We start from the raw sequence: 25,025 nt of genomic DNA on the forward strand, positions 1-25,025 counted from the left end.
CTTATAGCTGGAGGCTGAGCCCTGTGGCAGTGCTATGTCCAGGCTGCATCCTTCTTGCCATTGCAGCTGGTTGAGGCAACATCAAGGGAAGGGGCTTTGTTAGGCTGGGGAGCAGCTGAAGGCTCTACATGGGCAGATTGAGGCAGGGAGGGCCCCAGAGAGGCAGGATGCTCCTGGGAATTTCAACACAAAGACACCAGGAGAAGTAGATTTCCACCTTTCCTTTTTTTCCATCTGGAGGTTGAGAGTGGCAGGCACCAGGTCCAGGTTGGGACTCATCCCTGAGGACAGATGGAGAACACCCCAGCTAGAGGTACCCACCGGGAGCCCTCCTCTAGAAGATTCACTTTTTTTGGCTGCACTTCACAGTTTGTGGGATCTTAGTTCTCTGACCAGGGATGGGACCCCTGGTCCCCTGAAGTGAAAGTTCTGAGTGCTAACTACCGAACTGCCAAGGAATTTCCCAAGAAGGTTCACATGAAATGCTGATCAAACAAACTCCAGAATTTGTTTATAGAATAGCCTTGGAATAGTCTAGAATGAAAAAAAACATTGCCTTGTTTCTTTCTCTGAATTTCTAAAAATTAGGAGACACTGAGAGACACCCTGGAAACTCCTGAACAGAATCTACTCATAGTTCTCAGGACGTGTCCAGGCTCTTCTACTCAGTTCTTTTCCGATTTCCTCTGTTTTAGAAACAGATTCCTTTTCTTAATAACAATCCGTCTTGGGATTCTTGTGATGGGGAAACTGAGGCTGGAGGACATGTAGTAATGAGCCCAGTCTCACAGTTATAGAGTCAGCTGGGGCTTTGATCCAAGTCTAACTACAAATGTTCTTCCCCTGAAACCAGATTGTCAGGTTCAGGGGACCCTAGGATCCAGGTCCACTTGCCTTATAAACAAGAGCATCTTGCTATTGACGCTTTCACATGTTGGGCAGGAAGTGGATGGGTTTGGTTCTGGGTCAGTAAGAATCCATTTATAACTGAATGGTGGAGCCCCAAGGGAGTGTGGGCGTGAGATTCCCACCTTGTTTTTTTTCCAGACCTGCCTCCACCAAAGACAGCTGTCCTGTCGGGAAGGTCTTTCTCTGTCTCCTGTGTTCCACCAGCTGGAGCACACCCGGCCACTTTGGTTGGAATTCTGAGTCTCAGTCCCAGTGGTGGAGATGGTGTTTTGTATTTGGGGACCTTGAATGGAGTGCTTGGCACTGGTGCCCTTTGTCTGCTGGGTATAGAAGTACAGTTCTAGACCAAAACTCAGCAATGACATGTTTACCCTAAGCACTCCCCACCCCACCCCCCACCCCTTGCTGCTCCATGGGAGGCTGGAGAGGGTGTGTCCCTGAGGGAAACTCATGAGCAGTGAGATCGGGGCTGCTCTAAGTTTGGACTTGTTGTCCTGGAAGAGTCTGGGCTGCTTCCGCTACTCAACGCAGACCCTGAGATGGCCAGAGGCCAGGGAGCTCTTGCTGGCTGCAGTAGGGAGGGAAACTTTTCTTTTCTACCCTTCTAGCTTCTTTAGTTTATTGTGGTTATTGTTACTCTTGTTTTGTTCAGTCTTTGTGACCCCAGGGACTGGGCACGCCAGGCTCATCTGTCCTCCACTATCTCCCGGAGTTTGCTCAAACTCATGTCCGTTGTGTCGATGATGCCATCCAACTATCTCATCCTCTATCATCCCCTTGTCTTCCTGCCCTCAATATTTCCCAGCATCAGAGTCTTGTCCAATTAGTTTGGCTGTTCATGTCAGGTGACCAAAGTATTGGAGCTTCAGCATCCATCCTTCCAATGAATAGTCGAGGTTGGTTCCTTTAAGATTGACTGGTTTGATCTCCTTGCAGTCCAGGGGACTCTCAAGAGTCTTCTCCAGCACTACAATTCAAAAGCATCAATTCTTTAGTTGGTCTAGTAATTAAATTGACATAAGACAGATTAACAGAAGAAAACCAAATTTTGTACATACAGGGACCCCAAAGGCATGAAACTCAAGACAGTCAGGCAATCAAGTCTTGTGCCATTCTGAGCTAAGAAAGGCGTCAGGGTCAGGAACTTCAGGAGGAGAGGAGAGTTCACCTGGAGGACAGAGGAGCAGATGCTGGTAAACAGGTGTCTGCAGGGCCCAAAAGTCTTCTGTTGTGAAAGGTCACATTTGCCATGAGCTCCCTTCCTGGATCAGGCCTCTAGCAGAATTCTTCCAGGTAGCTCAGGGGAAGGAGGGTCTCCCTGAGTCCTTGGACCGAGTCTTCAACTTGAAATAATCCACTTTCCAAAGTGGTGTCTTCTGGGGTGGTATGTCCAGCTTCCCCTCCCCACCCATTTTCTGGTAAACATGGAGACAAGGGTCCTTTGTCTCCTGAGACCGGAACTGAGCATATGGATTCTGTTGTTGGGACCTCCCCGAGGAAAGGCCTGAGTCAGAGGGTGTGTAATGGGGGCCCAGACCAAAGCTGTGGGGATCCTGGCCCCCACTTCTCTCCACCTGCTGAGCTCCTCCCCTTCCTGACTCACAAGGAATCAGCCTCATCCATCATCCCTGTCATGTCCAGAGCAGGCATCATGTCCACATCTGCCCAGGGTTAGGCCTGAGTATGGCTAAGGGATGAAGCCAGGCCAGAAGGAGCCACGTGGAATGCAGAGTAAGACAGGTGACTGCCTCAGAGGCAGATAAACAGTGGGTGAAGGAATTCACTGCAGCTGCAAGAGATGGGGCAGGGGTGAGGGGAGAGGGGAGTTCAATGTGGGGACTTTTTGGTAGACTTTTAAATATATATATATATTTTTTATTTTGCTTCTGGGTCTTAGTTGCAGCATGTGGACTCTTACTGGCAGCATGTGGGATCTAGTTCCCTGACCAGGGGTGGAACCCAGGCCCCCTGCATTGGGAGCACAAAGTCTTAGCCACTGGGCCACCAGGGAAGCCCCTGTGCTGGGTTTTGACAGGTGGGTTGCAGCCGTTTATAGACACTCAAGAGCAGTTTTGACGTATACGTATAAGTGATTCACTTCGTGGTACAGCAGAAACTCACACAGCATTGTTAAGCAATTATATGCCAATTTTAAAAAACAGAAATAAAATGAAATGAAGGGGGGCGGAGTGTGAACGTGGGCAAGGAGGGGCTGAGAAGAGACAATAGATGCTCTTCTCAGGATGGTCTTCCCTGCTGAAACTAAGAGAAGGGTTTGTGAAGATTAATACAGAAAAAATAGTCTTCTTACTTGAATTGTCTTAGCCCATCATCCGTTGTGCCCAGTTTTTCACTTATTCATGTGCCATCTTTACTATTCATGTACCTGATATTTTTCTTAGGTTGGCTATGTGTTACATTTAAGATAAATTTGATAAGCCAGCTGTGAAAAGACAAATGCTATATGACTCTGCTTATATGAGGGATTTAGAGTTGTCAAATTCATAGAGACAGAAAGTACATGGTGGTTTCCAGGCCCTAGGGGGAGGGGAAGAATGGGAATTACTGTTTAAAAGGTAGTTTCAGATTTGCAAAAGGAAAAGAGGTCTGGACGTGAATGGCTTCACGAATTTATACTTCAGAAATCAGGCAGCATTCCATCTAGGGAGGAAAAAGGCACTCCCTTGGGCTGCAGGAAAGGAAAGGTTTTTTAAGGTAGAGAGGAAATGGGAAAATGAAATTATTAGCAAAGAATTCATCGTTTTTAGCAAGGTCGCCCTCCTAAGGAAAAGGAGGGGCCTATTAGACAGTACAAGGAGAGATAAGAATGCCTTCCTCAGCGATCAATGCAAAGAAATAGAGGAAAACAACAGAATGGGAAAGATTAGAGATCTCTTCAAGAAAATTAGAGATACCAAGGGAACATTTCATGCAAAGATGGGCTCAATAAAGGACAGAAATGGTATGGACCTAACAGAAGCAGAAGATATTAAGAAGAGGTGGCAAGAATACACAGAAGAACTGTACAAAAAAGATCTTCACAACCCAGATAATCACGATGGTGTGATCACTCACCTAGAGCCAGACATCCTGGAATGTGAAGTCAGGTGGGCCTTGGAAAGCATCACTACAAACAAGGAGGTGATGGAATTCCAGTTGAACTATTTCAAATCCTGAAAGACGATGCTGTGAAAGTGCTGCACTCAATATGCCAGCAAATTTGGAAAACTCAGCAGTGGCCACAGGACTGGAAAAGGTCAGTTTTCATTCCAATCCCTAAGAAAGACAATGCCAAAGAATGCTCAAACTACCTATCGCATAGCTGCACTCATCTCACACGCTAGTAAAGTAATGCTCAAAATTCTCCAAGCCAGGCTTCAGCAATATGTGAACCATGAACTTCCAGATGTTCAAGCTGGTTTTAGAAAAGGCAGAGGAACCAGAGATCAAATTGCCAACATCCGCTGGATCATCGAAAAAACAAGAGAGTTCCAGAAAAACATCTATTTCTGCTTTATTGACTATGCCAAAGCCTTTGACTGTGTGGATCACAAAAAACTATGGAAAATTCTGAAAGAGATGGCAATACCAGGCCACCTGACCCACCTCTTGAGAAACCTATTTGCAGGTCAGGAAGCAACAGTTAGATCTGGACATGGAACAACAGATTGGTTCCAAATAGGAAAAGGAGTACGTCAAGGCTGTGTATTGTCACCCTGCTTATTTAACTTACATGCAGAGTACATCATGAGAAATGCTGGGCTGGAGGAAGCACAAGCTGGAATCAAGATTGCCAGGAGAAATATCAATAACCTCAGATATGCAGATGACACCACCCTTATGGCAGAAAGTGAAGAGGAACTAAAGAGCCTCTTGATGAAAGTGAAAGAGGAGAGTGAAAAAGTTGGCTTAAAGCTCAACATTCGGGAAACTAAGATCATGACATCTGGTCCCATCACTTCATGGGAAATAGATGGGGAAACAGTGGAAGCAGTGTCAGACTTTATTTTTGGGGGCTCCAAAATCACTGCAGATGGTGATTGCAGCCATGAAATTAAAAGACGCTTACTCCTTGGAAGGAAAGTTATGACCAACCTAGACAGCATATTAAAAAGCAGACATTACTTTGCCAACAAAGGTCCGTCTAGTCAAGGCTATGGTTTTTCCAGTGGTCATGTATGGATGCAAGAGTTGGACTGTGAAGAAAGCTGAGTGCCGAAAAACTGATGCTTTTGAACTGTGGTGTTGGAGAAGACTCTTGAGAGTCCCTTGGACTGCAAGGAGATCCAACCAGTCCATCCTAAAGGAGATCAGTCCTGGGTGTTCATTGGAAGGACTGATGCTGAAGCTGAAACTCCAATACTTTGGCCACCTCATGCAAAGAGTTGACTCATTGGAAAAGACCCTGATGCTGGGAGGGATTGGGGGCAGGAAGAGAAGGGGATGACAGAGGATGAGATGGCTGGATGGCGTCACCAACTCTATGGACATGAGTTTGAGTGAACTCCGGGAGTTGGTGATGGACAGGGAGGCCTGGCGTGCTGCGATTCATGGGGTCGCAAAGAGTCGGACACAACTGAGCGACTGAACGGAACTGAACTGATTAGACAGTATGTCTTGTTAGTGTTAACCAGGAAATTTTAAGTTGTCTGCTTACAGGTCACATTCTTGAGGAAGGTTGAAACCATACGTAGGTTAGTTAGGAAGTTTTGGTGGGCTCAGCACAAGTGACTCCATTTGGGGCCTGTCATTTCTTTTTTAACAATAGTGATGGTTGTGCAACAATATGCATATGTATTCAACACTACTTAAACATGGTTAGGGTAGTAAGTTTTATATTATGTGTATTTATCCACAATAAAAAATGGGGGGAAAAGTCAATTAATACCTCCACCATAATGGGGAATTACACTAAATCCATATGGCTATTAAATGCTGGACATTAAAATAAAAACCATGCTTCCATATACTTCCACTATACTTTTAGTATATCCAGCACACTCTGGGAATTACTGTCAATTTTCAGTAAACTACTGAAAAGTTATAAAATATGAAAAGTAATCTATTCTGTCGTACCAGGTGGGGTTTGGTTTTGAGTTCTTCGCTTTGTAGCCAGACTCAGCTCTTTATGTCAGGGAAAGAGGCAAGGAGATGAATCTTAAGTCATAATTAAGTCCTCAGCAAAAGCAACTTGAAACCCAAACCCAGGGCTCTGCTCTTGTTGTTTTTGTTTGTTTGTTTGTTTTTATTTTGTTTTATTGACATTAACATCTTATTGATAATCATCAGCCCCATCCATTTCTCTTGATTCATTCTTTGTCTGTGTAATAGGCCTTTACAGTGTAAACAAAGACAAACTCTTAGTTTTCTTAAGGGTCTGGAAGGCCAGCCTTTAGGTTGCAGGAAGAATTCTGAGTCTTCCCTGAGAGTTGAGTTATATTTGCTGGAAATCCAGGGAGGGCCTGGAAGGTAAAACCTGGGTGGAGCCTGCCTCTTACCCCTTCAGATCCTAAATCTAGTGCCCTTGTGAGTCACTCAGTCCTACAGTCCACACCTGGGATTGGCCAGGAAGGAGCAGGCACAGTGGGCAGACTCCCCTTTGAAGAAGAGAACTAACTACCTGATAGAGGAGACCAAAGGTGGTGTGTAGGGCCAGGGAGCTGGGATGTAGGGAAGAAAAGGGACAAAGGCCAAAAGCCAAGGTGCATTTTAAGGAATTGCAATAACCCTTCCTCCAAATGCCTGCAGACTCAATCATCCAATGTCCTCAGATGACTCAACTCACAGAGTTCTTTGGGTAGAGGCAAGACAGAAAACCTGGTTAAAATGTAAGGATGGGTTTACTGTGAAGGGGATCACAAAGGTACCAAATTCCAAGGCAGATGGGATGGGTTTGTGCAAAGATGCCTGTTCCTCCTCCACGCAAACACCCAGAAGGGAGCTGGGAGCTGTAGAATCTGGTTTGGGAGCCCACCTTATATATATCATTATATAGATATAGTTCTTCAGAGCACTTGCCATTCATTCTAGGAGAGGTTTTCTCAAGTTGTTAATGAACTAAACCAATCTCTTTTTCCTTTGAACTATGATCTAACACTCTGCTCTAGAAAGGAACAGTCTTAGCACATTTAAATGACTTAGTTGAAATAGTGATTGCCCTTGAACAATAATCAAGTACAGCTTATCATAGATGTTGATATAAATTATCCATTTAAAAAGTATAATTGTTTGGCCTAATGATTTTTTTTTTAATGGAAAGGAAGTTTTAATAGTTATTTTATTTATTTGGCTGTGCCGGGTCTTAGTTGCAGCACTCAGGATCTTTGATCTTAGTTGTGGCATGCAGATCTTTAGTTACAGTCTGTGGTATCTAGTTCGCTGAGCAGGGATCGAATCCCAGTCCACTGCTTTTTGGAGCACAGAATCTTAGCGACTGGACCACCAGGGAAGTCCCTTAATGATGTGTTTCTAATGCACATAGGATAGGTTTGGAGAACTTTCTCTTTGAGGTTTATACTTTTGTCTCCATGTCCTGACTGAGGACAGAGCCCTTTGGACCACTGAACTCGTTCTGAGACCCATTTGCCAAACGGACTTGTGTGCCTTTGTTGAGCGTAACAGTTTGGCATTTGCTTGTATCTAGTTCCTTTAAACTTCATTTTTGCTATTCAACAGCTGAACTAAGATTCTTAAACACAGAACGCTGTCGACTGTATCACTGCACTGAAACAACTTCACATCAAAGTTTCATGTCTATTATGTATTGCTTTCTTTTTAAAATAAAAAAAAGGTTTATTTCGTGCTCGCTTCGGCAGCACATATAAAATAAAAAAGATTTATTTATTTTTGGTTACACTGGGTTCTCATTGCTGTGTGCAGGCTTTCTCTAGTTGCGGTGAGCCGGGGCTACTCTTTGTTGCAGTGCTTGGGCTTCTCACTGCGGTGGCTTCTGTTAGAAGCACAGACTCCAGGTACTCGGACTTCAGTAATTGTGGCACACAGGCTTAGTTACTCTGCGGCGAGTGGGATCTTCTTAGACCAGGGATTGAACCTGTGTCCCCTGCGCTGGCAGGTGGATTCTTAATCCCTGGACCACCAGGGAAGCCCCTATGTGTTAATATTGCTTTCTTATTTGCCCGTCATTAATTTGAAGAAAGACTGAAGTGTAAAGTAACGTGGTGTTTTGGATAGGAGCTTGGGAGGGAGTGATGTATGGGAAAGACAAGGGAGCCTTACTGAACACACTTGGTCTAGACGCTGGACCTTAGTGGCTGCCTGGATGGATTGTGCCGTACTCTGGGGTTCTGGATGAGGATCAGAAAGCATCCTTTGGGAACACTGCTGCAAGTTCATGGTTCCTCTGAGATGAGTCTGATTCTGTGACATGTGATAGAAGAAGCAGGCCTTGGTCCTGAATTATAATGCACTGCCTGCCGTTGCTTCTTCTTGCACCTGCCTAGGCTACCAACGCCTGGTCCCAGGAATGACAGGAATACAGCCAAGTGGAAAGGCCACTCTTGTCCCACACTCTGAAGAGACTGGCATTGAATGTGACCAGAATGTTGGAGCACCCTGCCCCCCAGAGTGGGTGTGGTCATCGGCCATCTGCTGCTGGGCCCTGAAGCCCAGTTGGAATGAGAGCAGGCAGGGTCTGAGTTTTCCAGTGTTTCCAGATGCCTCTGCCCCAGAGGCATCTTAGAGCTGGAGGGCATTCTTTGACTGCCCAGGATTTTCACATGCAGGTGTGGGGCTCACGGAATCCATAATTGAGCTTCATCTCCCCCCTCCCTGAAAGCAGCCTAGATATTTGGAAATACTAGTTAATAGTTGAATAAATAAATGAATCCCCTGCTCATAAAAACCCAGTGAGAGACTTCCCTGGTGGTCCAGTAGTAAAGATTTTGCCCTTCCAAAGCAGGAGGTACGGGAATTAATATTCCACATGCCATGCGGCACAGTCAAAACAAAAAAAACTGAGGTGCTATGTATTTTTCCATTTCATTTTCCCCAACCTAATACTTGAGAAACTTTAAGCACCAGAAAAGTTTCAAGAAGAGTACTATTTATAACTGCTCACCAGTTGTTGGGATTTCGCCTCCTTTTCCTTCCGTCTGTATTCTTCCCTTTTTTTGAGGAGGTGAGAGGTGAGGAGGGGCTAACTACTTGGTACTTAATTTCTAACATTTTAATATTTGGCCCCTGAATTTTTGAGTATGCTTCTCTTAGGAGCAAGAACATGTTCCTGCAGAATTGTGATAACGTTATCGCAGTCAGGAGGTTAAATATCAACACAGTAGTATCTCATGTATTCCAGATATGAATATATTCATATTCAGATATTCCGATTGTTCTTTCTCACTGCATTTTATTCTGAGGCTGTATGTGATTGGTTCTGTGCACTCAGTGAGATGATCACATCTGTTTAGTCTCCTTTTCTCTACGGTAACTCACAGTTTGTGTGTGTGTGTGTGTGTGTTTAAGATTTATTTATTTATGGCTGCCCTGGGTCTTCATTGCTGTGCAAGGACCTCTTCCAGTTGTGGTGAGCAAGGCCTGCTCTTTAATTTTAGTGTGCAGTCTTCTTATTGTGGTGGTTTCTCTCGTTAAGAGTGTGGGCTCTAGCGCACATGGCCTTCAGTAGTTGCAGCTCAAGGGCTCAGTAATTGTGACACATGGGCTCAGTTGCCCTGCAGCAGGTGGGATCTTCCCAGATCAGGAATCTAACTTGTGTCCCCTGCCCTGGCAGGTGGATTCTTTACCATGGAGCCACTAGGGAAGCTCTTTTTTGTTTTTAATCTTTTACCACACTGACTTTTTTGAAGAGCTCAGGCCAGTGGCTTTGCAGAAGTCCTGAATGTGGGTCTTTCTGTTTCCTCCCATAGGGAGTCAGGTTGTATGCGTTTGGGGGCAGGAAGACCAGGTGATGCTATAACCTTCTCAGAGCATCACATCAGAGGCACCAGGTGAGGTGGTGGAGATATCAACCCCGGTCACTCGGTCAAAGTGGCTTCTCCCTTGTCAGGGCACGTTTCCTTCTTCAGAATAAGGAAACCTTGGGGTGGTATTTTAAGGCTGTGAATGTTCTGTTCCCTAAATCTTTCACCTACTGATGTCAGCATCCATACATAAGCCTGCCATTCATCAGTTCTGCACGGTGGTGGAGATATTAATTGCCACTTTCAGACAAAGCTTAAAAAGGGAGCTGGCCGGATCTCAGGTGCCAGCCTCCCCACTGTGACATCCTGTGTCTCCTGCTCACTGGTTTATCTTTTATAAGCCTCTCCTCCTTTGTCCTCCCTCACATCAGTCTTAGAAATCATGGTGTTGAATCTCATCAGGTTCTTTCTCAGATTGGATTCCCTAGACGCAGAGCCTGAGACAGGGCTTATAGGATATGATGGGAGAAAACCAGACAGAGATGTGGGGTCAGCTGGGGTATAGCCTCCGCCTGACCCTGCAGGGAGCTCTGAAGTTTGACTGGCACCTACCTTGGACCTGTCCCACCTTGAAGCCAGAAAGCCTCTTCTCCACCCATGTTACCGAGTCCTGAGCCGTGCATCTGCTTCCAGGGGGTAGGGGTGGTGTAGCTTCCTGGGTTACCCAGGGAAGGAAGCAGCTGTGGGCTTTTGGCAGCCAGCACTCATAGTGACAGGGGCACGGGTGCCTGGTTGATCAAGGGGATCTTGGCAGGCAAGGCGCCAACCACATCCACTACAGCTTCAGTGTTTCCCTCATTAGTTCTTTCCTGAGGCTTGTCCCCATAAAAGCCAATCTGTCCTGTAATCATAGGCTATAAACCTCAGACAGCCGGCTGCATAAAGGCGTGAGCTTAGTCATTTGCAAAGACAAGGTCTAATTTATGGTTGCTCCTTTATGAGGCCCCATGAATCTTATTCACCGCCTTCCTGTCTGGGCCCTGGCTTTTGAAGGTGAGGTCAGTTGTCAGAACAAAGGCTTTGTAGCTGCTTAACAACCAAGGCTGCTTAACCACACAGGATGGGCCCTTCTAAGGACGAGGTATCAACCTATTCACTCTCAGTACACAAGTGTCCAGACTGCCATGCTGGGGGGAGGAGAACTTGGTCTTGGTAAAATATCTCTTGACTCCCCTGGTGGCTCAGACAGTAAAGAATCTGCCTGCAATGCAGGAGACCTGGGTTTGATCCCTGGATCAGGAAGAACCCCTGGAGGCAGGCATAGCAATCCATTCCAGTATTCTTGCCTGGATAATTCCATAGACTGAGAAGCCTGGCGGTCTACAGTCCATGGGGTCGCAAAGAATCAGATACGACTGAGTGACTAACACTTTCACTTTCACACTTCCAAAGTATCTCCAACTTGAGATGGCAGGGCTGACATGTGCCTTTATTTGGTTTCCTAGAATTTTTTTTTTTTTTTCAAAACATTTATTTATTTATTTGGCTCTGCCGGGTCTTAACTGCAGCATGTAGGAACTAGTTCCCTGACCAGGGATCAAACCCAGGACTCCTGAACTGAGAGCATGGCGTCTTTGCCACTGGGCCACCAGGGAAATCCCCTGAGAGCTCTTTCAATGGCATGTTACCTGTATCCTCTCAGCCCCAAACAAAACACAAACACCAACCACCTAATTGGGTCTGAGTTTAAGTGCATATTTTGCTCTTAGGCATGTGCTCCTCAAGTTCTGGGGCTTGCAGCATCAGAATTCCCCCAGAGTTTGCTAGAAATGCAGAGTCCTGGGCCCATCCCAGACCTGCAGAATCAAAACCTCTGGGGCTGAAACCAGGAAGCGCCTGTGGCTTCACACCCCCCAGAGGATTTTTTCCCCCAGGCTCAAGCACTGATGCAAAGCAATGATTATAAACTTTGGTGTAGGTTGGGGCCTCCTGGGGAAGCTGAACCATTCTGATGTCTGCATTCTGCCCCCAAAGTGTCTGATTTATTTGATCTGGGGGTGCTGTCTAGCCATCACAAAAATTTAAACTCCCTAGGCAATTTTCATGGGCAGCCAAGGGTGGAAACCCGTGCTGTAAGTTGCCTTCTTTACCTCATGGGAAAGGAATGTTTACACCAGCTTCATTGTGAAGAGTTTGTTCTGAGCACTGCAGAGATTCTCTTCAAAACACCTGGAGGCCCTGGAATGGCATTTCCAGAATGAGGAACTACCCTTTCTGGGCACAGATGGTCCCACATGGAAACTTGCAGCAGCAGTAAAGGAAAACACTCCTTACTTGAGAGCAGATGAAATATAAATATTGAATGGAAGCCCGAGATTCTTTAGATCTAGAGATTCTTTAGATCTGGAGCAGGTATAGAGGTGGCAGGGGAGAAGGCGGGGTGCAGTCTCTGGTGGCCCATGTGCTGTCATGGGGTGGCAGGGGGTGTGTGGTTCCTAAGTCTACGTGCCCCCACGTGACCTCTTAGAGCAGAGTGGTCCACAGGGGAGTGGCATACCTCCTCTCCCCTCTCCCCTTACATTCAGACCCCATCACCTGTCTTCCTCACTGTTGAAGGCTTCCTTCAGACCACATGTATGGGTCTCTTGGAGTGCAGACATTTGAAGATGAGGTGTACCCCACCTGAACTCAGCCGTGCAGACGTGGGTGGTCAGGCCTGGTGGTCCCACTGGCTATTCTGGGACCATAGAGAAGACCAGCATGGAGAACTCTGAATGTGGCAAAGGAAAGACACCCCAGAGCTTAGGCAGCCTTAGACGGGGACCTCCACCCTCTCTCAGCAGAGCGCTGTTCCTCGGCCTGAGCCTCCTGGTCCTCTTTTTGAAAGCTAGGATCCTGGCACCTCCTTTCAGGGCTACTGTAAGGAGCAGATAAGAGAGTATTTCTGAAGGTTTGGCCAACAGTAGACACCAACTGGTTACAGCCATCTTGTGTTTGTGATCGCACCTGTTAGCTGCAAAGCTGGAGAAACACCAAACTTCTGGGATTTCTGGCTTTGCCATTTCTTGGCTGTTTATTACTCTGGAGCTTGCTGAACCTCAGTTTCCTCACTTGTAAAATCGGGATTAAGTACTCAGAAACAGGGTTAGGGTTGGGGGGCAGAGGAGATGATATCCATCAAGGGGATATTTTTGTATTGAGATTTCATTCACATACCATACAGTTCAGTGGTTTTTTTCAGTATTTCACAAAGTTGCACAGCCATCAGCTCATCTCATTCCAGAACATTTTTGTTACCTGGAAAGAACCTCCAAACCCTTTCGTGGTCATGACCTACCCCAACCCCTCCCCAGTCCTTGGCAATCACTGATCTTTCTGTCTCTATGTTTTTGTATAACCCAGATATTTTGCATAAGTGGGATCAGCACACTATTGTGCCTGGTTTCGTTCACTTAGTGTGGGATCCTCAGGGTTTCATTCCATTCCATGGAGTCTTCAAAGTCTTCCATTTTGTAGCATGGATCAATGTCTCAATCATAAAAAGAATCAATGACCGTTATGGCTGAATAAAATTCCATTTTCTGGATATACCACATTTTATTTATCCTTTCTTTAGTTGATGGAGATTTGAAGTGTTTCTACTTTATGGCAACTACGAATAATATTCATATGGTTTTATGAATAGTGCAATACCATTCCACTGTGGGGTTCTATTAGAAATAATATTAATAGTGAAAGTGAAAGTGCCCGAAAGGAAATGAAATCCAGTTCATATGGATATAAAACGAGTGTGCCTGAGGAATGTTCATCTGTGTTTTCAGAGCTTGCCTAGTCATGCTCTTAGCCTCATGGCTACTGTATGGAATTTAGCACTTAGAGTTTCTTTTTGCTCAAAGTGAAGACATGCCCTAATAGCAGAAAACAGTAAACAGCATTTAGGATATTTAAAACCCTGTGAAAACTGAGTTAGAAAGGGAAGGTTGAGTGTGTTGAGGGGTGTTGAGGACTTGCTGCAATGTTAGACATACAGAGTGATATAGAACCCAGTGTCTGCCCCTGGAAAGCTTTCAGTCTGGAGGGGAAGACAGAAGAGGTGGTGATGAAGATTGGGGCCCTGGGCCAGGATAGGTCCAGCCTAGGAGACCACAGGGTGCTGTCCTCATGAGGGAGACCTTGCTGCAGCCGTCTGACCCCTGCCGATTCTCTCTCCTAGCATGGTAAGACACAAGGACGATCACTACTCCGAGGAAACGGACGCCAAGACCTGCCCCCGGGACTCGGGCTACGACAGCCTCTCCAACAGGCTCAGCATCTTGGACCGACTCCTGCACACCCACCCCATATGGCTGCAACTGAGCCTGAGTGAGGAGGAGGCGGCCGGAGTCCTGCAGGCGCAGCCTCCGGGGGTAAGACTCTAAAGTGGGGAAACGGGGAGGCGGGCAGGGCCGTCACTTCCCTAAAGAGAAAGACGGCGAGTTCCAAAGAGTTCTTCCCAGCCTCTAGGGAGCATGGTGCCCGGTGTGTGTGTCTCCTTACAAGGCAGAGAAATTCTGGAAACTATGGCGGCAGCTCCCAAAACAGAGCCCTTCATCTGCCCTTGGGACCTCAAGACTCTGAGCGATAACAGGGCACCTGGGTACTGAGGAGGGGCCACTGGCCACGGGCCCCGGGCCTGACTTCTTGAGATGTGACATGGAGGATGAGCCTGGTGTGGGGTCCTCAGTCTGTGGTTTTCCTTTCATCATGAGCCCGGGAGCCCTGGCCTGGGTCCAGCCATCCAATTCAGGACCCAGCCTTCTAAAATTCCACATCCCTAGTCTTGTCTACTCTGGCTGCCAAAGTCATCCTCTTTCCCTTGTGTGGTCTCAGTGACAAATCAAAGCCCAGTTTGGTTTCTTCAGCACCCCCCTCCCCAAGGCTACACAAGGGCTTCCCATATGGCTCAGCTGGTAAAGAATCTGCCTGGGTTCAATCCCTGGGTTGAGAAGATCCTCTGGAGAAGGGAAAGACTACCCACTCCAGTATTCTGACCTAGAGAATTCCATGGATTGTATAATCCATGGAGTTGCAAATAATCGGACACTACTGAGAAACTTTCACTTTCACCCAAGGCTAGTCTTATCTAACTCAAGCCCACTCCATGATGCTATAGAAGTTTCTTAGAAAATGTTATTCAGTGATAGGTAGATATATTCTGTGCTATCTGACATGGTGGCCACTGGCCTCATGTAGCTATTTAAATTACATTAATAAAATAGAATAAAACATTTGGTTCCTCAGTGGCACTAGCCATATTTAAGATCTCACTATCCCCAATGTCTGTGTGGCTACCATATTGAATGGACGGTGCAAAGTATAGAACGTTTCCACCATCATAGAAAGTTCTTGGGGACAGCGCTTGTGTACAATGTACACTTCTAAAACAAGGATAAATACAATAAATCACAGATAAAATAAGACTGGAAACAACACACCACAAGAGATAGAAACTAAGGAATGGATGGAGAGGCGGGGAGAAAATTCCTTCTGTAGCTGGCCAAGGAATGTTGTAACAGCTGGACACAAAAATAAACTTTCCAGTTTCCTATCAGCCAAAGCTTGTCGGTTGTCACTTTTTGACTCACAAGTGAGTCTTTGTTCCTCATCTGACGGAAGCAGACAAGACTAAGTCCTTGCTGGAACACGTTCAGGAGGACAGGCGCAGTATTGGATCATCCTTGCGGAGAATTCCTTGGCCGGCTCACTGGGTTGTTGTCTCTGGTTTTGGTCTATATGATCAGGACCCCTTTCTGTGAGGCCCCCACTTTTTGCAAGTTGAGCTGTCTGCTCCTGTGTTTCTGCAAAAAAAAAATTCTAATGAGGGAGGTTGCCGTGTTGCTAGGCAACACTTCATCTCCGTGCTCGTCCCAGCACCTGGAGTCAGGCACGTCGATTCCTGCTGGAAGCTGGTGGGGAGCAAGTCAGGCAGGAGGTTCTCCACCTTCCCGATCCCTGGGCAGGATCTGCCTGACGGGATGGGGCTGAGGGCAGGGTGAGGAGGGGAGAGGCCACAGTTCACCAGGAGAAGCAAGGATCCTGAATAGGAGGAGGAGCAGGTGTGTGAAAGAGAAAGGTTTGAAAGACCAACCCTAGTGGCATCTGGTCCTTAGGGTGCCACCATCCCTAATTCATCTATAACCCTAAGACAAGGGTCGGCAAATTCTTCCTGTGAAGAGTCCGAATGTCAGTATTTGGAGCTTTGTGGCCACAGAGCCTCTGTCACAGCCACTCAACTCTGCCATCACAGGGTAGCTGCAGCTGTTTAAATATGTAGACCAAGCAGCAAGGCTGTATGTCAATAAAACTTTATTTATGAAAGCAAGTGGCAGGATGGGTTTGGTCTGTAGGCCATGCTTTGCCAACTGCTGACCTAAGGTTTTGGATGTTCAGGAGATAAGGCTCAGAGATTGTACCCTCCCTGAGCCTCAAGACTCAAGGAGACCCCCACCTCCCAAAGGGAGAGATACTTCTTTCCACCAACAGCAGCTGCCTCCCAGCAGTACTTTGAGGCTTTTCCTCATCACAAGAGCATTGTGGGAGCACCCGCTTCTGCTTCAGGCTGACCCAGAGCCATTGACTCCCACTGCTGGCACATTCTGTGGCCACCTCTCTATGGTCACTGGGGAAAAAGAGAGCCCTGAAATTGACCTTCCTGTCTTCCACAGACACCCAGTTCCTGTTACCCCTTCTCCCCCCATAAAAGTGTCTTAAGAGCTATTGACTGGACATCAAGAAAGAGATGACGATTAGATGGGAAAAGTAAAAGGCTGCAGAAACGTAGGAGCAGATAGCCAAACACAGAGGAAAGAAAAATGAAGAAACAGGACTGGATGGTCTCCTTGGAAGAAGGGTCATGAGTCACAGGAGGGAACCGGCATGCAGCCAGGCCACCACACCACAAACTCCAGGGAGTACCATTGCGTTTGTCATCTGGGTAGATGACGCCCCCAGGTTTGTGCAGTGCACAGCTGGATGTGGCATGCCCAGCTCTACAGTAACATGTGCTTGGATGGCCTCCTGAGATCAGCACTGGGCTTGGGCTGGTTTAAACATGCATCTAAAGACACCGTTTGGAACTGGAGGGAGTTGTCGGAAAGCAAAGTGAGTCAGGAGTAAAGGGACCACCAGCCTGTGTGTTGGCTGGCGCGAACCTCAGAGCACTTCCCATTTTCAGCTCCAGCAGATGTGGCCAAGCCAGGTCTTGCCTTGTTATCCCATTTTCCAAGAGACACTGGCCACTTAGATTTTCTTGTGTAAAGTGAAAGACCTTGTACTTTTCCAATGTTGGCAACAAATTCAGATTTCTATCTTAAATATACTCATGAGCCAGATTAGCCAATGAACTTCCAATTCTCCACAATGGCTGAGCCGTGTTACCTGTGTCTAGAATTTAGGGTTCATCAGCCAGGATGCCTTATCAGACATAAGCTGGAGAGCGTGTATCATGAGCTGTAAAATAGTCACCAAACTGAAAATGTTTCACAGATTGAGGAGGTTCTCAGTCTCGTGGAGAAGTGGGATCCTCCGAGACTGGTTACCAAAGGCGGGCATCCGTGGCCTGCTGGCTCATCAGTATCCATGGCAGCAATGTGCACCTGAAACCCTGTAGTTTGGCTATGAGAGGGGTTCCATGCATGGAAGCTACATGTGTAGGAAATGACACACCCAGGTCCCAGCCTTCTAGATGTCTCTTCAGCTTGCATTTCTTTTCCCTCCTCTAGATCTTCCTGGTTCGTAAATCCACCAAAATGCAGAAGAAAGTCCTCTGCCTTCGCCTGCCCTGTGAATTTGGAGTCCCACTCAAGGAATTTGCCATAAAGGAAAGCACATACAGTAAGTGGTCATCAGGTGGTGAGGTCCCGGTGAAGTGAGGTCTTTAAGTAAGTGGAGGGGGAGAGGGCCTGCAACTTGAAGATGGACAGACGTGGGTCTGAGTCCTGGAGCTGTCACTTATTCCCTGCAGATAACCTAGCACAAGAGCCTCGGTTTTCTTATCTGTATAATGGGATGGTGGTGACCTCAGAGAGCTGTTGACAGTTAAACAGCCTGTGTGCAAGGTTCGCAGTCTATTGCCTGGCACATGACAGGGCCTCACAGAGGCTAGTTTCCCAGTTACGCCGGGCGTGGTCCCCAGGTTTGCTGATGGCTAAGCTGAAGGACGGGCTGCACAACAGTCTTTTTTTGGGATCTCATGCCAAAGTGTGTGTCTGCACAGCCCTTGAGTAGCCCTAGAGGGGATTGTCCCCTCTAGGCCATCCTTGTACAGTGTTCTATAGGGGCAGCTGGTCATAGGCTGAATCCAGCTCTTTGGAGAAATGGACTGGCTGAAATTTTGGAGGGAGAGAATCAGGAATGTTGGTTTCTTTCTGCTAATCTGTGGTCCCTGGAAACATGAAGTCTTTGGAATGTCAAGTTTTCAAGGAAAAGGGGAACACACAATCCTGATGTCCTATGAGCCTCCCAGTGACAATAAGAAGGTGGACCTACAGCCCCAAGGGGGAGGCCTTTCTCAGCCACAGGTGAGCGAGCCCAGGTGTGAAGGCCAGTTTGGATGCCATCGACTGTTCAATAAGCCGATGTAGACCAGATGCTCATTATAAGCTGAGCAGCCTCAGTCCCTGTCTTTGAAGGCACCGAAGGTCTTGAGACTGATTTGGGGGCAGATATAGGCTTCCACTCAGCCTGGAGTTCAGAGTCTTACTGAGCCAAATATCTATTAACTGGGTCTGGAGGAGATGTTTCTGGCCCCAGCGGAACTTGCCAGCCTCTGTGTGATCTACGACTGGCCTCAGGTCAGCTGTAGATGGGGTCTTATGATGTTTACCCCCAGGCCTCTTCCAAGGTCGCTGACATCAGGGAAAAGCCCCCACGTGCAGAGTCATCTGAGCAGTCACTGAGCTTGGCTAATGATCTGCCTAATGATTTAGGAGGGAATCAAAAGGTAGATTTCAAACCCACCCTCTGAAAGACAGTGAATTAAATATTAAGTGAAAAAGGGCGATGCTGAGTTGGCTTTTTAAAGTCAGCTAGCCAAGAAGTGATAAATCTAAGTGGTTTTTAAATCCCTTCTAACATCCACAGTTGAAAAAGCTGGTGTAAAACTCAACATTCAAAAAACTAGGATCATGGCAACCAGTCCCATCACTTCATGGCAAATAGATGGGGGAAAAGTGGAAACAGTGACAGATTTTATTTTCTTGGACTCCAAAATCACTGCAGACAGTAATTGAGCCATGAAATTTAAAAACTCTTGCCCCTTGGAAGGAAAGCCATTTCAAACCTAGACAGTGTATTAAAAAGCAGAGACATCGCTTTGCTGACAAAGGTCTGTCTAGTCAAAGTTATGATTTTTCCAGTAGTCATGCACGGAAATGTAGAGTTGGACCATAAAGAAAGCTGAACGCCAAAGAATTGATGCTTTTGAACTGTGGTGCTGAAGTCTCTTGAGAGTCCCTTGGACTTGAAAGGAGATTCAACCAATCCATCTTAAAGGAAATCAACCTTGAGTATTCACTGGAAGGACTGATGCTGAAGCTGAAGCTCCAATACTCTGGCCACCTGATACAAAGAACCGACTCATTGGAAAAGACCCTGATGCTGGGAAAGATTGAGGGTGAAAGGACAAGATGGTTGGATGGCATCAGCAACTCAATGGACATAAATTTGAGCAAATTCCAGGGGACAGGGAAGCCTGGCGTGCTGCAGTCCATGGGGTCACAAAGAGTCGGACAATTTAGTGAATGAACAACAACTCCCACAGTTTACCGTGATAAGTCAGCTTGCAAATCCCACCCACCTTCCCCTCCTACAATAAGTACAGTTAGTGTTTTGTATTTTAAACCTTCTCTTGTTGTTCGACTGAGATCCCTCCCTGGCTGCATGATTTTCCTCCCTGTTTTGCGAAGATCTTTATCACTTCTCTGGTTTTAAAGTAGCTGAAAGAGCTAGTCTGCCTAGTCTGAGCAAAACATTAACCTGCCTATAACTGGTTACTACAGGCCTCCCATGATGATCCCTTCCTGGGCAGGGTCTACCTTCTTTGCGAGGAAGGGCTGGCCTTAAAAACGTAGATATTTTTGGACTTTGCTGGCGGTCTAGTGGCTTAGACTCCATGCTCCCAATGCAGGGGGCCCAGGTGTGTGTGATCCCTGGTCAGGGAACTAGAACCCACATGCTGCAACTGAAAGGTCACATGCCTCAACTAAAGCTTCTGCATGCCCACAACTAAGACCCAGCACAGCCCAATAAATAAATATAAAAAGCAAAACCAAAAAACCCCAAACCTTATAGCTATTTCGTCATAACATCTGGACAGTGTTTTGCATAATAAGTACCAACTCATATCTGCATAGAACTGCTTTCAAAGAAGTTACTCACTTTTTAAAAGATTGCACTACCCACTACTCTCCTTCTGGAAGACAAGGGAAGTTTAATTATTGTCCATTTTACAGATGAGAAAACTGAGAGCAGAGATGTTAACCTACCCAAGTTCGTTCCCTTTTACTCCACAATTGTGGTACATATGTGTATGTTTCTCTTTCTGTGTCTGTCAGTCAGGGTATATGTGTAGGGGTAGTAAAGAAATAGTAAGTAAGCAAAATAATACAACACAAACAAGAAACAAGCAAAATAAATGAGGATTTGGAAGGGAGAGAAACTCATCTGAAGTTAGGGAATCGTCACAGAGCTGAAGCTCTTTGGAGAATTTCTGGAAGAAGGGCTGCAAGGGTGGTGTTTCAGCCAAGACAGTGTAAGGAGTGGTTGGCAAATACATGAATTTTTGAAGTCGAGCCACTGTCTCTGTTCCATCATTTGGAAGATTTACAGAATGGCACACCATCTTGCCAGAATACTTCTTTGTTGGAAGGTTGCATACTTAGTGGAGGCAGTGGGGTGGGGCGGGGGCTCTCGAAGTAAATCAATTTTAGCATCTTTCCTGCAGAGTTGAACCCAAGCTGATGTATGGGAACCTGTGTTATCCTCCAGGCTTCACGCTCCTTCTGCCTTTTGTCTTAACCACAAGTGGCGCATTTGTGATCCAGGAGGTCCAGCCCGGGAGGGTCAAGGGCTTGAGGGGGGCCTTAGTGTCCCCCTACGCCCTGCCTCCTGCTAGCCTCTCGCTCCAGCCCATCTGACCCTTTTACTCTGCCCAGTTTTGCATCCTGAACTTTAGAAAAAAGATAGTTGTGTAATTTGAGTCTGGGCTGCTCTGTTTACCAAGCACTGGAGCACGTGCTTCGATGAGTCAGGGGCTGGACTTGTGGGCTGCCCACCCTTCCCTGGCCTGTCTCCCACGACCATGCGTCCTCCGTACAGCTGGTTCCCATCAGGCATGCGGGAGTCGGTCAGGGAGCCCGGAGATGCTCCTGCCCTCCCAGCCAGCAATATCGAGGGCCTTTCCTTTCCCAGGATGCACTCGGGGACACTCAGCTGGTTTCCGAACTCTCTCTTTTCCAGCCTTTTCCCTGGAAGGCTCAGGAATCAGCTTTGCGGATTTATTCCGGCTCATTGCTTTCTACTGCATCAGCAGGTAAGGCTCCCTTTGTCTCCTGATGTCAAGCCGCTGCTTGGTGGCTGCGCTGTCACCAGCTCCCAGGTTTCTTCATTCACGCCAGGCAGGGGGCTCCAGAGGGCTTGTCAGCTATTGGATGTCCCTGAAAGGATTGACCCCTGAGGTAAAAGGGTCCCCAGGCCCCCCTGTGCCAGGCTTAAATGACTGCCCTGGCCCCTGTAAATGTAAAATCACACACTCACGTAGAAAGGGACCTGTGATGCAAACCTGTCATGTTTAAAGATCCTAATATTCCTCATGGATGGAACTAAGAGTGTCACACGGAATGAAGTAAGTCAGACAGAGAAGCAGAAACATGGTGTGACAACCGTATATGTGGAATCTAAACAGAAATGATACAAATGAACTTACAAAATAGAGACTCACAGACTCACAGTCTTAGAGAAGGAACCTATGGGTGCTGGGGGGGAGGGGGAGTGGAAGGGATAGTTAGTGAGTTTAGGTTGGACGTGTACACAGTGCTATATTTAACTGGATAGGGAACTTCTCTGCTGGTCCAGTGTCTAAGACTCTGTGCTCCCAATGCAGGGGGCCTGGGTTCAATCCCTGGCTGGGGAACAAGATCCCACATGCTACAATAAACCCCCAATAAATAATTTACAAAAAAAAGAATAAACTGGATAACCAACAAGGACCTTCTGCACAGCGCAGGCAGCTCTGCACAATGTTTTGTGGCAGGCTGGATAGGAGGGGAGTTTGGGTGAGAACGGATACATATGTGTGTATTGCTGAGTCCCTTCGCTGTCCACCTGAAACTATCACAACATTGTTAATTGGCTACACTCCAATCCAAAAAAAAAAAACTCCTCTGGGATTGGAACACATAGGTTTTCAAGGCAGGGGCCTTCCATGTCCTCCTTTGCCTGGCAAAACAATATATCCTTTTCTACTTCAAAATAAATCAAGATCCTAATGTTTCTGAAAACTCCCCAGTAGATGCAGTTCATCTAGAATTGTGAGTGCCTTCAGCCCCTAAATCTTGCATCCCTCTCCTTTAGGCCCACTGGGTACCCCTGTCTTTTTTGTAACTAAAGGGACTGTTTCAGTCTACATGAAGCTAAGCCCCAAACCCCTATGTTAACAAGTGTCAGGAGGGCACAGATTGGGAAAGGCTTTCTTTCTTTCTTTTCCTGTGAGCCACCCCAGTTTCTCAAATCAAGGATTCTTTCTGTGAATCAGGATCGAAACACATTGTCTGCAGAGGCTGACATTGCTTCCTCTCAAGTAGCCTGGCTCGGGGCGGGGCCGGTGGGGGGGGGGGCGCGGCGGTCCCTGGGCTTTTCTGCATATCTGTTGGAGCTGACAGAGCAGAGATGAGCGTGTGTTCCTGGGGGTTTTTTTGCAAAAGATACTTCTCATCCCTGTCCCACCCGTGGCTGAGAAGTCTATTTAGAATCGGGTTATTTTATGGTAATTTAATATGTGGGCTGTTTCTCAAAAACTGAGTGAGATGTTTGTTGCACCTGTTGGACCAGACCCTTGGTGGAGCTGGGTGGTAGAGGAGACCCAAGCTGTCCATTCCCGGAGGTCCCCAGACCAGGCCAGTCAAAGCCACAGTCAGCAGCCTGATGGGGGGGTACTTTCAGAGGGGCAAGAAACAGGGCTTTTACGCCCCTGAATGGGACTGACCAGGGCCCCGTGAGCACCCTGCAGGGGCCACCACCTGCCCGGGTGTGAGGGGATCCGCCCAATTGAGGAGGGCAGTGCAGAAGCCCCCACGTCCCCAGGCATGCACACCTGCTGTGGCACGGGCCCCTGAGAGGCTCCTGTGGGCCAGAGGCAAGGTTGGCCGGCGTTTGCACGGCATAGTTCACGTCTTGATGGGCCCACTGTTGTTATGAAAGATAGTCCCACCTAGGCTCTGTGACAGCCTAGAGGGCTGGGATGGGGTGGGAGGAGGGAAGGAGGTCCAAGAGGGAGGGGACATATGTGTCCCTATGGCTGATTCATGTTGATGTATGGCAGAAACAACACAATATTGTAAAGCAATTATTTTTCAATTAAAACTAAACAGGTTTAAAAAAAAAGATCGTCCCACCCAGAAAACAGGATTTGGCAGCCTGAGAAATATATCATCTCTGCCATCAGTGGTCATGGTAGACTGGGTACCACTGTCCAGGGCCACTGGATGACTGGAGGGGACAGAGTCCATAGAAGCCTTGGTGGCCTACACACATGATGTCAAGACAGGTGCTCACAGGCAGACCCTTCTGTTGACATTTTGTGATCAATAGCCAGTCTGCTCTTTAGAAGAAACTACACATGGAGTAAAAACAAAATTAAAAAATAAAACGAGTACGCATGTACTAACACTCTCGAGTGAAACATTTTTAACAAAGGTGACTTTATTTTGTCTATCTTGAGAGTTTTAGAGCCAGGGTGTAGGTGAGAAGGAGGCGCCCCCTTTTGTGTGTTTGTGTGAGGAGGGGCTGGGTTGTGCCCTTGGCCAGCACAGCAGGAGAGGACTCACAAACAACATCTAATTTTCTAGTAGATCAAAGCCTAAAACCACCCATGAGTGAATGACAGGTGTGGTTTCCTGCCATCTCTGTCATTAAGGAAAACCAAAACCAATCATGCAATGTTTTAGCCTCTAGGTACTGTGCTGGGCAAAGTAAAATCTTAAAATAAACGTAGGTTGGTTTTTGTTTGGGGCTTCCCAGGTGACTCAGTGGTAAAGAACCCACCTGAGTCAGACAATACGTGGTTTTCCTCCCAGATCGTCTAAAGAAAGTAGGTTTTCATGAAGTGGGCAAGCCATGGAAACATATATTTGCATGATACTTTGGCGTTACAAAGTTCTGGTTCTTGTTAGCCTTCATTTAAGATTATCATCAGGGCCATGGCCTCTCCTGGGTCAGGCAGCAGCTCTTACACAAATGCTGTGTCCCCTGACACTCCACCTGCTTCATCCAGAGCAGATGCACGGGGACAAGTAGAGGGAGGTGATCATAGCATCTAGGGGCAGAAGGGTCTGCTGGAAGCAGGATGTGACCCTGGCTTGACACCCTGGAAAGAGGAGCCTCTTGACTGCCAGCTCCTAATATTTATGTGAGTCCTCTTAACCCTGTCACATTCTATTCATGTTTTGCTCTTTTCGTAGACCTTACTAATTTGTTATTCATTGTCAACAGCCTCAAGGGCTCCAAGATTCTCCAGTCATCCAGATTTAATCTGCTGCAGCCCAGAGTATTGCCCAGTCTTACTGTAAATGACAAGTTGTTTGGTGTAGTTACTTTCTTCAGTGGAAATATCCAGAGCGTCTTGTGCAGACAGAAAACAGACACTCCAAGTGTTGCCCTCACACACTTCATGGCAGGCATGGGAGGGGAGGGGTCTCCTTGCTGTTCTTCATACATACCAGACACTCTCCCACCCCAGGGCCTTTGCACCTGCTGTTCCCTCTGCCTGGAATGTGAGGCCAACTCTCATACTTGAACCCTCTTTATTTTTCTGCTTTTGTGCTTTATTTTTATCCATGGAGCACATCTGCTTCTCATAGATTCTATGAATTGCGTTATTGTTCTCTGTCTGCTGGCATCCACTGGAGTGACGCTTCATGCAGGTGTGGACTTTGTTTTGTTCGAAGCACCTAGAATAGTGTCTGGCACATTGTGGATTACCATAGA

At 46.9% G+C, this 25,025-nt stretch overlaps 1 protein-coding gene across 11 annotated transcripts in view; it reads left to right on the forward strand.

The window, feature by feature from the left end:
* Positions 1–25,025, forward strand: part of RIN2 (Ras and Rab interactor 2) — a 208,920-nt gene that overhangs the window by 154,323 nt on the left and 29,572 nt on the right. For 10 of the 11 annotated variants that reach the window (XM_043883054.1, XM_043883045.1, XM_043883053.1 and 7 more), the window contains 3 exons: positions 13,999–14,191; positions 17,546–17,657; positions 21,234–21,354. In XM_043883054.1, the coding sequence (XP_043738989.1) occupies positions 13,999–14,191; positions 17,546–17,657; positions 21,234–21,354 (426 nt within the window). The remainder of the gene's footprint in view (positions 1–13,998; positions 14,192–17,545; positions 17,658–21,233; positions 21,355–25,025) is intronic. The other variant, XM_043883044.1, reaches the window with a different exon arrangement.

Source organism: Cervus elaphus, chromosome 23 (genome assembly GCF_910594005.1).
Source record: "Cervus elaphus chromosome 23, mCerEla1.1, whole genome shotgun sequence".
NCBI classification, from domain to species: Eukaryota; Metazoa; Chordata; class Mammalia; order Artiodactyla; family Cervidae; genus Cervus; species Cervus elaphus.